Source organism: Bradysia coprophila, assembly GCF_014529535.1.
Source record: "Bradysia coprophila strain Holo2 chromosome X unlocalized genomic scaffold, BU_Bcop_v1 contig_39, whole genome shotgun sequence".
Lineage (NCBI taxonomy): Eukaryota > Metazoa > Arthropoda > Insecta > Diptera > Sciaridae > Bradysia > Bradysia coprophila.
This window is the reverse complement of record NW_023503329.1, coordinates 3,355,675-3,369,366: the sequence shown is the minus strand read 5'-3', so window position 1 is coordinate 3,369,366 and position 13,692 is coordinate 3,355,675. Positions and strand designations below refer to the sequence as shown.

Sequence of the window (13,692 nt, the reverse complement as noted above, 5' to 3'; positions counted from 1 at the left end):
CGTTGCTGTTGGTGGAGGCGTTGTGCGGTTTTCAAAAGTTAATCAAGACCTTGGACGAACGACAATTGGTTGTAACCAATTTGCCGGGTGACGTTATTAAGAACGAAGATTTTAAGTGTATTACGGGCGAAGGAATGCCTCAGCATAAGAATCCATTCGAGAAGGGATTTCTCATTATTCAATTCCAAGTGATTTTCCCGACGTCCATTGCGCCTGAATTAGTACCTCAACTGGAAAAGTGTCTACCGCCGCGGACAAAAGTGGATATTCCCATTGATGCGGAAGAATGTTCATTGGTAAGGACACATTGTTTGTTAAATTTTTTTTTTGTTGTGGTGACTAAGCCGTTCATTTTCTCGATTTAGGTTGATTTTGATCCAGCACAAGACAATCGACGATCACAACATACTCATGCAGCTTATGAAGAAGATGATGAAAACTATCATCAGGGTCCTCGGATTCAACAATGTTCCACTAGTTAAAGAATTTATTTATCACACCATTTAATATCGGAAACATTGAGAACTTTTAATTCAGATTCTGAATTCTTTTCTTTAAATTTTTTTTTGAGAAAAAAAACTTAATTTTCTATCTAAAAAATGATTTGTTACGAAACACACTTCGTCTATATAGAATTGCTGAAAAATCATCATTCCCATCGAATTTTCATTAGAATTTTTCTTTATTTTTTTCATTCAGTTTTTAACATTTTGCCGTAATATGAACGATAGCAGCTTGCGTCGGTCAAAACGGTCAAAACATTGTTTTTAACGTTGTATTAAACATTCGGAGCGAATTGACTTGACGCCGCGTCGTTGTGTGTATTTTTCGCCACATTTTAATCTCTCAAATAATTTCGTTCGTTTTGAGAAATTCAAATTGTTCTTTTTTTTTTCAACCAAATACATCACATATTATGCCATTATGTATGTAGCGAATGAATCATTTTTATTTTTATTAAAATAATTGTTTGTTGAACGTAATTGCCTTTAATCAGAAAACATGTGATTCTTTTCCGGTTATAGTTACAGCCAGCTCTGCACTGATTTGATTGCTATGTCAATTTATTCCAGGGAGACCCATAGTGAAATGTGAAATGACCATTCTAGAAAGTCATAAAATCGTGTACTTTTAGATGTTCATTTTCACTGGACATGATCATGTCTCGGATTTATTCGGATTAAACGAAACGGTTTTCAATTAAATGTTTTTAATCAGAGAGAAAAATGTGACAATTGATCAAATAAAAGACAAGATTCGCTCAGTTTCTTGAGAACCAATTTCGGTGAAACGAATGACTTCATTGAACTCTTACCGGAAGACGGTAATAGGGTAAACATATCAGTAATATCAGTTCAAGCACACATTTGTGTGACTCGATTTTTTCTCTGTCAGTGGTCGTACCTAGCAGGGGACTCGTAATTAACAGTGTTTACCCTATATTATTAATAGGACCGGTGCCGGACTGGCTCAAAAAAGCCATTCGGTCGTTGTATGAAGAAATTTTTCAAAAGGCCCTTCGTTGCCCTTTATCAATACAAAAATCAAAAGGCCCTTCGGCAATCGCCCGAACGCCCATAGGGTAAGTCCGGCACTGAATGGTACTCGGGTCCGTCGAATGTTAAAAATGTAGCAGTGTCATTGCGAAACTTAGCTCGGTATAGTTTACATGAGATTGATACGGCTACTCGGCAAATAGTTCTTCAGATTGAAATATGTGTGCGTTTTTCCTACATACATAATGGCAAGTATATTTGATTCGGATTCATATGATAAGCCACAAACGTAATCCCGTCACAAAAGAAGTGAATCACTTTTTTTTTTAAACAAAAAACGTAGAAAAACAAAGCTTTTTCTTGTCTTCATACAAATGAAAATTCATTTACAATTTTCTATGAAGCTAAATAGTTTAGTAAAAGGTAACCATTACATCATCATCGACATCATCTTCATCATCATGTTTCAACTCACAAAATTTGATTAGATATCTTAGTATACCTCCATCGGTAAATAAATATACAAACAACTTGACCAAATTCATTATTTTTGTTTTGTTTTTCATTGTCCTAATCCTAAGGATCTATTGTCAACATACCATGAGATATTTGATCAATGTCGGTCGTTTACAGCGTCATTTTGGTGTAAATTTGAGTCTATTGATCAATCTTGTGTATATTGGAAATAGTTCCCGGTCACACAAGACATCCCATCCTTCCATTGGAATTTAATTTAATTCAATTATAGTTTTTCAACGATTAATTACAACTTGAGTTTACGACATCCAGATCACGATAGCTTTATTCAAAATAGATTTTGTTTCTTTCTTTCTCGGTTAATTTATTTAATTAAATAGCAGCAATTTACTTGTACAATATGTAACTGGTAAGGTAAATTAAATTAAAATATAAATCACTAAACTGTAACAAAAGTATATTTTGATTTCAAAAATTCGTCTAATTTCAGAAAATCGATTGACAGTTGGGGCTTTTTAATCTAGTTGTTAGTTGTTTTGATGAAGCGGGCCAATACCTCGAAATTACTTTTAAATATACGATTTATGAACTCTTCATTGTTCGTAACGTTTAAGTGTCCATTCAGATCAACAAAAGTACTCCGTGGGAGAGCCGTGAGAGAGCAAGCTGTCAAATAAACAAAGGAAAAATTGAAAAAATTCAATTTTGTCTCTCACACGGAGTACTTTTTTGGCAATAGGAAACTAAGCATTAATCTAGCACTATACACACAAAAAAGAATTGAAATCTTACCTATTGCAGGTAACTTTGTCTCCAGGTAATCTATGTTGTTATCTGCTGTAGCTGTGGCAGCTATAGTAGGTTGCCTGGAGACAAATTTTCCTGCAACAACTGCAACTTTTGACAGAAAACGGAAACAAAAGTTTTCCTGGTTTTCTAGAATTTCCCTAATTTTTTCACTTTTTGTGAATTTTCTCAAAATCAATAAAAATAGTCTCATCAAAAATATAATAGAATTGGAGATAATTATCATGTCCTTACATTAGTAAAGGGCCATGACGAAAGTCCGTTCACACTAAAAAAAAATTTAAAAAAAAATCCACAGGACTGAGGAACATAAACACACAATTTTTTTGACTTTTCCCCCTCCTACTACTTTTCACTTATTTTCGTAATTTGGGCGTCCATTGTTTATTTATTTTTTCTAGAATTTTTTTCGGTACAATTTTTGCTTTTCTTTATGCGAGTCGAAGCTGTAAGCGTCATCCCAACCGATATCAGTTCTTTTGTAAGTGAATAAAAGGACTTGCGTCACACCTCCACTGTAAGTGGTTTTGAGCGATTCAAATTTTCTGATTTTTCTCGATTTTCCAAAATCGTTCCTGAAAAATGTGGAAACATAGGCCACAAAGTGAAATTTAAACATAAATTTGTTTCAGCTGTTTTTCTGCTCATTCAGTGTTTGTATGAAAAGTCCAGAGTCCACCTGAGAAACAGCTGAAGGAAATTCATGTCTAAATTTAACTGGCGTTCCCTGTATCATTTTGAAAAGTTTTCTTTTGATTTCGCCAATTCTGCTTATGTATATTATCATGTGACTTAATAATTGCATATTTCGTACGAAATACAAATTTTGTTTCATTTCATAATAGTCGACATTCAATCTGATATGCCACGTGCATATCAGTCTCTCGTAAAGTTATCTTTAAGAAAAGTTTTCTATTCAGAAAATTTGTCTCAAGACAGTGGCTGGTAAAGCTTGATTTTTAGCGTGATATCTTCTTTGAATTTATGTACTAATGTACTAGGTCGCGTCTGAATGGCATTACCTCCACACTATATGTACCTTGGATTCTATAGATGTATGCATTATGCACCAACACAAGTTTTGATTTTACGAACCGAGAGTTACGTACACTCATATGAAATTTTGTATATAGTCTACCATGCCGGCGCGGCAGTGCGTACTAAAATGCGAAAACTCGAATATTTAACATCTCCACTGCAGAGTAAGTAAAGTAAACCAGGCAGTAGCGCTTGCGACTATAGTGTCAGTGTTCATTTGAGTTCATTTTCATACAGTGTATTTGGTCACTTTTTTGATGTTTCGAAAATGAACCGCTCCTGCCTGGTTTCTTTTACTCTGCCGTTACTTGGCTGTCCTTTATAAATTAAATATTTATTTGTAACACAGAAAATACCGGAATAGTCGGATTTTAGTCGTGCCATTTTTCAAAACCACGCTCATACACGTATCGGTATTATCGCATTTTCTGTTCTTCTCTAATTATACCTTGTCAGCACTGCAAGTCACCTCACAGCCATTTTTTATATGAAATTAGATGTCGGATTTTTGTCGTCGCTGTGGAACATTCATGAACATTTCACTCGATCGAACCATTCAGTAAGACAACGAATTTATAACGCAAAATAGACTTAGTTTTTGTGCAGAGAGTCAAAGGGCGACGTTCGTTGTAAATATAATTTTTCATTAGACACTAGGTAAGAATTTTTCGCCATACTAAGAGACCAATTTTTTTTTTTTTTGAATTTTCCAATGAAATGCAATTTCCTGTTTATCAAAACGACTGATTTAATGTTATATACGTTCACAGACACACGGACACACAACAATGGTGAAAGAAACAGTATTCTACGATTTGCTGGGTGTTCAGCCAAATGCCTCATCCGAAGATTTAAAGAAAGCATACAAAAAAATGGCTTTGAAATATCATCCCGACAAAAATCCAAATGAGGGCGAAAGATTCAAACAAATTTCGATGGCGTACGAAGTGTTAACCGATCCGGAAAAACGGCAAATTTATGACGAGGGTGGCGAATCAGCTATCAAGAAAGGTGGTGCTGGCGGCGGTGGTCCAGGTTTCATGAGTCCTATGGACATTTTCGAAATGTTCATCAACGGTGGTATGCGATCGGGGTGAGTAAACAGTGGTCAACACTGGTGAAGTGGTTTTATAGATTATTCATGCATATTATGGTTACGAACTATAATGGCGCTGTTATCAGTTTATGGGACCTGCTTTGTCCTGCTGTAAAAAAAAATATTTTGAATTTTTATGACATTGAAACCAGACTTGGTTATCATGAAAGTGTTACGTAGTACACATCAAAATACGAGTAGTTTCGCATAGGAAAATGTTCCAATTTACAAAATAATTTCCATTCATTTGACGTCAACATGCTCTTTCAAGCAAGAGAGAGAACAATAAGAGACTCTCATTTGCTTTATATTCAACTTTTACTACAAGGCTATAACGACTGATGGGTCTGTTTACACTGTTTACATTCGAATTTAGATCGTTGCTAATTGGTATAACATAATATAAATGAATAGGTGCAGCGAGCGTGCCAGAATTCATTTACGTATACCAAGTTTACAAATCAGCATTTGTTTTTGCTGCCGAATTTAATTGCCTTACAGACCAGTCAACTCTGATTTCTAAACTTTATTAAGGCTTCGCCAGGATCCAAGATTTCCTTGATTTCTACTTTCCAAAAAAGTACGCCGTGTGAGAGACAAAAATGATTTTTTTTTTTAATTTTCGCTTTGTTTACTTGACATCTCGTTCTCTCACGGCTCTCACACCGCTCTAGAAAATACGTAATCGTTCCTGATTAATTACGAAACACAGTTGTTGTATAAGTGACCCAGCGTCCGCCTGAAAAACAGCTGAAGCAAGTTCGTGTCTAAATTTAACTGACGTTCTGTGTATCATTTTCGCGAATTCTCCTAATATTTATTATCATGGTCTGAATGAAGATGTGACTATAGACACAACCCAACTTAATAATTGCAAATTTTCGTACGAAATAAAAATTTTGTTTAATTTTATTTGCAACAGTCGACTTTCAATCTGATATGCCACGTGCACATCAGTCTCGTGAAGTTTGAAACTTATGATACGAATAACATTTGATCAGGCCAGTCTTTTTAGCGTTAAGGATGCTCTAACTCTAACAAGAGTAGGTCTTGTGTACGTGCAACTCAGTCAGCTCATTCTACCATTTAACGACATCGGTGTCAAGTGAGGAACGAAACTAAAAATCTTATTGAGAGGTCGTCTGACGAGTGGAATTGTTTTAAGATCAGACCGACATGAATTTTCGTTGGCTTCGTTGCGGTTGCCATTACAAAATTACCATTAAGTTATGCCATACGTAATCAATCTGAATAATCATATGAAGCTCATTCTTGCTGACGTCACATCAGTCATTGTGCAACAGAACAATAATTTTCGTTTTTCCTTTTCAGTGGTCGACGAGAACGTCGTGGAAAAATTATCGAACACATCCTAAATGTAACGTTAGAAGAATTATACAACGGAGCGGTCCGAAAATTAGCTTTGCAGAAAATCGTGATCTGTGATAAATGCGAAGGGCGAGGTGGCAAAAAGGGATGCGTTTCCAAATGTCAAACGTGTCGCGGCACCGGTAGTGAAATCAGAATACACCAAATATTCCCTGGTATGGTACAACAAGTGGAACAAATATGTCGACAATGTTCGGGACTGGGTGAAACAATTGCGACTAAAGATCGGTGTAAACAGTGTAATGGCAAAAAGACGATACGCGATCGAAATGTGTTGGAGGTGCACATTGAGAAGGGAATGCAACATGGGCAGAAAATTGTTTTTAGTGGACAAGGGAACCAGGAAAGTCCGGATATTGAACCTGGCGATATAAGTGTAGTGTTAAATGAAAAGAAACATTCGGTGTACAAGCGGCTGGAGTTAGATTTGCTGCTGACTTTGCCGATAATACTAACCGAATCGTTGTGTGGCTTTAGGAAAATTATTAAAACATTGGACAATCGAGATCTATTGATAACGCATTTGCCCGGCCAGGTAATCAAAACCGGCGACATCAAATGCGTCATGGGCGAAGGAATGCCACAGTACAAGAATCCCTTCGAGAAGGGACGTCTTATCCTTAATTTTGAAGTGATCTTCCCCACATTTATCGCTCCCGAATTAATACCAAAGCTTGAAACGTGTCTGCCGCCTCGACCGAGAATCGACATTTCGATGGACTCAGATTCGATGGAGGAATGCACATTGGTAAGGAGTTTGTTTTGATCGGGCGTGTAGCACATCGCCAGTCGGGGAGTTAGTTGTTCATTTTAGATTGAAATTTGTTTCTTTTTTCTTCGGTTACTACAGGTAGACTACAATCCAGAACAGGATAATCGACAGAGACGTTCCCAACAGGCTTACGAAGAAGACGACGATGGATATAATCAAGGTCCCCGTATACAACAATGCACAACTAGTTAAGCGCATTTACCTTTTTTTTTACTCAAATCGAATTAATGTCCAGAGCGAGAGAATTTATTTTTATTAATTATTTTGTGTCGAGACGTAAAATAATGTTTTGAACGTGCATCCACATTGATGCTATATATTATATAAATTTAACGCAGAGACCATTTCGTAAGTTGGTTGTTTTACTGAAGACGAAAAGTAGAATCTGAGCTCTCGATTCGTCCGTTTATAGAAACAAAAAACAAATTGAACATTGTGTTAGGCGAAAATGTTTCGTTCCGCAGAGACAATGAAACATTTTTTTTTGTTTCAAATTATTTTTTCGCGCGAAGAATTTATTTTTTATCATTTTATTTTAAAATATTTTAACTTGATGTGGTGGTTCGACGTTAGGCTAATGTGTTTATAAAAACAAATTGTATTATTAATTGAACATGAACGTAAGAAAAGACGAATAAATTAATAGAATTTGTGACATTCAGTCGTTTATTTTAGCGGTCCAGTCAATCAGTGACTACTTTTCCCATATGGACAAAAAGTTGCCCCTGGCGGCCCGAGCCTACAAAATAGTGTTTCAATCACCTGTAACAAGTACATTTGGCAACTATTTAAATATTGCACTTATCGTCAAAAAGCTCAAGATGGCACTGCCAGCCATAAATCACTAGAATAATGGGAGACCGATTCAATGAAGAAAATTCATATCCGTCATTTTTCCGGGGATTTTTTTGGAGTTGTAATGCCACGATCTATCGACTTTGCTGGGTCGATGGCTCTTGTTAAGCTTGATTTTGAGAATGCGTTCAATATGCTGTTTAGGAAGTTTATGTTAGGTGAAGTGCGGGATGTTTGTCCGGAGCTGTTTCCTTTGCTGCAACAAGCGTATAGGCTCGTGTCGAATCTGTACTTTGTTGGTGATCCTCTATTGTCTCAGAGAGGATTTCAGCAGGGGGATTCGTTAAATCCTCCAGGTTTTTGTATAGGTATCATGAGGATGACGCATGCTCTTTTGTCTCGGTTTAATGGTTGTTATTTGGATGACGGTACTATAGGTGATGAGTTGTCTGTAGTGTTAGATGATATTCAGAAAGTTTTGTCTTTTTGTGACGTGTCAGGTTTGCGGCTTAACGCTAAGAAGTGTGAGATTTTCTTTATCAATGCAACTGATGATGAAGAAGCTCATATGTATGCTGAGATATCAGCTTTGTTGCCGGATATTAAGAAGGTGGATGAGTCTACCCTTGAGTTGTTAGGCTCACCGGTGTTTGAGACAGGTTTAGAGAGTATGTTTTCGTCAAGGTTGCATCAATCAAATTGATGTGTGCTCGATTGAAGTTGATGGACGTACATCCTGCTTTGTGTGTTTAGGAAATCTTTAAGCAGTTGTAGGTTCAGTTATTTGATGCGAGCTTTTCTAGAGCTTACTTGCTTCCAGATAAGCTGAGGTCTGTTGACGAAATTTTTAGGTCAACATTGAAGTCGAATACTAATAATAGGGTAGAAGGCCTTTCTTGGGATCAAGCGTCGCTTCCCTTGTCTTTCGGGGGTATGGGTATTAGGAAAGTTGAGGTTTTGGCAATACCAGCCTACTTGTTGTCAGTCTTTTCTTCATCAGATTTGTGTGACGTGATTCTTCGAAGATTTGATTTACGAATAATTAATGAACATATTATGCAATTAATTAATGAAATTCCTCGAGAATTCGTTCCAGAAAGCGATACCCTTAAAAAGGAACAAAAGAATTGGGACAAACCAATTTAATGAATTGTTTGAAAATGGTGACCTGAAAACTCGTTCCAGACTGGCAGCCAGACTACTTGCATCATCGACTAAAGAATCTTCAAAGTGGTTGCAAGTGATCCCATCGAGTCAGTTAGGATTACTACTGGATAACAATTCTGCTAGAATTGCTGTTGGTCTTCGATTAGGCACTCAAATATGTGAGGAACATAAATGTCTTTGCGGTGAAACAGTCGAAAAAGATGGATTGCATGGTTTATCTTGTGTTAAATGCACAGAAGGAAAATACGTTAGACATGAATACCGTCCAGGATACCATGGCTGCGTCATATATTAATGATTCATCAAAGAAAGCACGCTCCATTGCTGAAAAAACAGAGAGACATAAGCATAATCATTACGTTTCTTTGAAACAAAACTATTTGCTAACCCCACTTGCTTTCGAGGCTTTTAGGTTGCATTAGTCCGGAAATAAAGAAATTTATTGATAAATATGGCTCTTTAATGAAAAAGGCAACAAGTGAGGTAAAATCGAAAGAATACCTTCTGCAAAGAATTTCGATCGCAATTCAACGTGGTAACGCTGCTTGTATTTTGGGAACATTAGGGAAGAAGAAGATCGATGATATTTATTTACTGTAATTTTTAATTTTTGAGAAATTAATTGCGCCATAATTGTGAGCAGTCTTTTTTGTCGCATTTACAAAAAAATATCTTGTGTCACAAATTGTGTCTTCTCCGTTACACGGTGGGGTTGAACAAAACTTAAATAGAGTCGCGACACCACCTCTGATTTTTTTTATATTCTTATTGAGTGACTCGAGTACTATAAGGAACCACATCCAGTTCGCAAAATTTTCCAGCCGTTTCGGAGAACCGGCACTCATGGCTGCGTGGGACCGACGAGTCAATTTGAATGCAGATTGTTATAGCAACGGATAGAGGGACTAATTCTAAGCAAATTCGTATTGAAATGGTTCCCCTGGACAACTTGACCACGTAGTTACAGCCAGCTAAAGTCGAAAATTTGACGAAGAAAGTTTGAAACTCTTTGAATGGCGATATTGGTAGAGGATTCCATGCTCTATTAAACGTCGAGAATGGATTTTACAAAATTTGTCTGAATTGCACAATATTTGAAAAATTGTATTTTCACCATCCTCGGCGAAACTAGGGCTCATCTGCAATACACAAGTTGAAACAAAACAATAATGCCTGATCAGCCTGCTAAGCTTTACAACGATACCACACTCGCCGTACCAGCCTCACAACAAGTATCTGTTACGACATTTTGTTTGCAGCAGGTCACTCTACGACGAAATTTTCAATTTATCATCTATCTTCAAGTGCCAGTTCCCTTAGGATGAGTGGAATTGTTATGCATTCTTCATAAATAAGTGATATAAGTTATTTGCAGCAATTGTTACATTAATTACGTGTATCTGGAGTCGGTTAAAGCTGATTTCGCTAGCCATTAGAGGAAATTTACCCTAAAAATATGTGGAAATCAGCTTTAACCGACTCCAGATTACTCAATTTGGCAGGTGCCATTAGAAGCACTTTTTCTTGAAGTGCGTTGGTACCACTCATGCTTGAAGTACGTTGGCAAAATACAATGGCAGCATGTGTACCTGTACAAAGTGCTTGGCTCACATTAAGTAGCCAAATGAAAAGGATTTTGGGAAAATTGTAAATCAAATAATTTAATTTAAATTTCATACAAATTTAACATACACAACCGACGTCCGTGATTTTTAGACGTGATTTTGCTTGACCAGCTGAAGCATACAAACATGAGCTGTATCAGCTGCAGCTGTATCAAATTCATGCCTAAATAACACTGATGTTTACTGTTTGAAAAGGGATTTAAACACACGCGTTTCGATCTTATTCGATTTATGGTATAAAATATTCACTTTTCGTTTGGCACCACATTTATTTAACATTTTCCACTTCAACCGAAGCGAACTTATTTTCATTGGTGAACGTGATATCCCCCTTTTCGGTATTTATTTGAATTATTTGAAATGACTATTTCGTGAGGAACGACCAAAGACAATGCCAGAGAAAATATTGCTGTTACAAATAATAGCCAATATGCGAGTTGCGAATACATTACACGAATTACAGAATTTTAACACCAGACCGTCTCCTTCGTGCCTACTTCTAGAACTGAATGAACCCATGAGGATGTGCCTAAATCGTAAGTATTGGGATCAATTTTGAGATAATGTCCAACGACAATAATTATCCTGACACAGAAAATTGACCGTTCTAGTGTCAGGTCCGTCAGGTCAGACAGTACTTTATACTTTGGACAATTCGATTTTCGGCATCTTATAAAATGTTTGACAAGTTACGGTTATTAGGAGAGATTCCGATTTTCACTTATAATTTATAAGTTGATCAATGAATACCCAATACATTTAACAAAACTTTAACCTACAATCGCAATCTCACTATTGTTTGTGAAATATCGCACTGTAAATATAGCGTTTGAAATTAAATTCAGTCTAGTGTTTGGTGGCTTGAATCCATTGGTGATTCCTCTTCTTCTAAAATGTTGCTGTTTTCATTCATACTTCTTGTTGTCGTTGTTGTTGCTCTCTTTGTCAGCGTTCTGCTCCAGTCTTTTAAATTCCTTTTCGGCGTTTGCAATTACATTAGCCATTACTTTATGCGTTTGTCTCATTTTGCGTGGTAGCATTATTGCCAAAGAGAGCGCCCTGTTAGAAGCAAAAATTGCCAAAATATTCCATTTAAAACAAATTTGAACAAATTAATTACTTGATACACAAAAGGGCCACAAAAAATACGAGAAACACTTTCAAATACATAGCTATGTCCATGTCCATTGTTAGTTTATTACAAGATTACTCCGTATTTTTACGTCAGATACGCTAATTCTTAAAGATTGCGCTGCTATGAAATATGATAGGTCTTGGCAGTAAACTTAATACTCAAATACAGAATTATAAAATGACTTCACGCTACCACGACATTCTTCGGTCTACCAGTGTTACTCCAGGAAACATTGACCACAACAAAAATGTACACGTGACAACTTATGATTGAAAGAAATTTCTATATTTTTAGGTCATTTAGAAATTTGTATGGAAATTCCGATGAATTTTTCATCGGCATTTATATGGCGATTTATTTCGATTACAACGTACTTACATCAATCTGAGGTTGATTCGAATGTGCGAAATGGGTTGACCCATAGCACTTTAGTAATTATATTTTTTTATTGATTGAGCTAGTACAGTTGGCAACTCGTTTGGCCAGAGCCTAAGAACCAGGGGGTCCACGAAATATTTGGAAGATAATGCAAACTGAAGAAATTGAAGAGTAAATGGAAACGTAAGCAAGGAAAAAATTAAAACTTTCTCTGCAAGCCTGCCCATATCAATTTTTATTTGATGAGATGTCGAAAAGTAAAACTTTCGTCATCTTTTTTGAAAAAACGCTGCCTGCGGCCTGGATTAGAAATCTACACGTCTAGCACCTTTAAAACTATTCATCACTCGGTGGCACCGAGTGATAACTACATTTTTAGGCACAAGATGTGTAGTAGATTATCACTAGAGTAAGTCGCAGGCCAAGTGTGATAATACACATTGTATGCCTGAAAAAGGCAACGAAACTTTTACTTTTCGTCACTGATTTGACAAAATAACTATTATGTGGCGGTTTGTAATGTTACAATTTACAAGAAATGTATACTACCAACTCATCACTTAGCTCTATCGTGTGATCTTTCGATAACAGACATACCTTTGATAGGTAACTCTCTTTAGATGTAGCTCGTGCTCTAAAATTGTACAGAACATTATACAGTCAAATCCTGTATTTAACATAACGTACAAACGGTACCACCAGTCATCGTCCGCCACGACACACCACAAAGAGCTATCCACATAATAACAACGCCTAACCACTTCGTTGAAGGGAGAATAACGTGTTCATAATGCAAAATTCATCGGCAACAGAAAACCTATGAAATCACAGCACGTAATCCATGCATGTTATACTCAACATATAAGAAATTAATGGTAATCAAAACGAAAGTTTACAGTTGAAATGAACGGAAAGTTTTTGAGTATAGAGCTTTGCGGTGGAACTGTTACGACCATTATTGGTGTTCTACGAAATTGACGTAGAATTTCGATAGAAAAATGGATAACAATTTGAACACTCGCCTATTGATTCCGTTATTCGAATATCTTAAAACCGATCCGGTTATTGTAAATTATAAAATATTTTCACGGTCATGTGCCGAGATTATTTTCGTTCTGTCGTTTTTGATAACCAATGTGTGCGTTATGAGGTAAATTTTCAAATTAATTCAATTATTAATCCACTGTATGAAAACACAAGTAAATTCTTGATTGCAGAGGCTTCTTTGCCACCTTGTGGAACACCAATGAAGTAAATACCAAATTTTACGACAGTATGAAACGAATACTGAAAGAAGAGATTGACAACTATGAAGACTGTGAGGAAGACGAGTCGAATCAATTGGACGAGAACGGAAATGACCTGGAGACAGCAGACTTATCTGTTGATGAAACTATTGTAACTGATGGGCAGAATGAGACTTGAAGGCTGATTGATACCGCAAAGTGTAAAAAATAATAAATAACGCATTAGTTCTACTTTAGTTTGTTAAGTTTTTAAGTTAAGTTTCGATAATA

The 13,692-nt window shown here is 36.3% G+C and overlaps 3 protein-coding genes and 1 long non-coding RNA gene across 6 annotated transcripts in view; 3 read left to right on the top strand and 1 right to left on the bottom strand.

Moving 5' to 3' along the window:
• The window catches only part of LOC119069846 (dnaJ homolog subfamily A member 1-like), a 54,538-nt gene extending 53,639 nt beyond the window's left edge, over window positions 1-899 (top strand). For both annotated transcript variants that reach the window (XM_037174016.1, XM_037174015.1), the window contains exons 4-5: window positions 1-296; window positions 366-899. In XM_037174016.1, the coding sequence (XP_037029911.1) occupies window positions 1-296; window positions 366-482 (413 nt within the window). In that variant the 3' untranslated portion in view covers window positions 483-899. The remainder of the gene's footprint in view (window positions 297-365) is intronic.
• Window positions 900-4,316: 3,417 nt separating this feature from the next.
• On the top strand, window positions 4,317-7,736 carry LOC119069844 (dnaJ homolog subfamily A member 1-like). 2 transcript variants are annotated; one of them, XM_037174013.1, is made up of 4 exons: window positions 4,317-4,475; window positions 4,597-4,911; window positions 6,247-7,051; window positions 7,154-7,736. In XM_037174013.1, the coding sequence occupies exons 2-4, from the start codon at window positions 4,607-4,609 to the stop codon at window positions 7,265-7,267; spliced, it is 1,224 nt and encodes a 407-aa protein (XP_037029908.1). In that variant the 5' UTR covers window positions 4,317-4,475; window positions 4,597-4,606; the 3' UTR covers window positions 7,268-7,736. The 2 variants fall into 2 exon arrangements, with proteins under 2 accessions (XP_037029908.1, XP_037029909.1); XM_037174014.1 differs by having other exon boundaries at window positions 4,589-4,911.
• Window positions 7,737-11,576: 3,840 nt separating this feature from the next.
• On the bottom strand, window positions 11,577-11,868 carry LOC119069843. The gene is made up of 2 exons (XR_005086416.1): window positions 11,783-11,868; window positions 11,577-11,721 (listed from the first exon to the last, which is right to left on the bottom strand). It is a non-coding gene; the product is annotated as an uncharacterized LOC119069843 (long non-coding RNA).
• Window positions 11,869-13,063: 1,195 nt separating this feature from the next.
• Window positions 13,064-13,692, top strand: LOC119069842. The gene is made up of 2 exons (XM_037174012.1): window positions 13,064-13,325; window positions 13,393-13,692. The coding sequence occupies exons 1-2, from the start codon at window positions 13,174-13,176 to the stop codon at window positions 13,598-13,600; spliced, it is 360 nt and encodes a 119-aa protein (XP_037029907.1). The 5' UTR covers window positions 13,064-13,173; the 3' UTR covers window positions 13,601-13,692.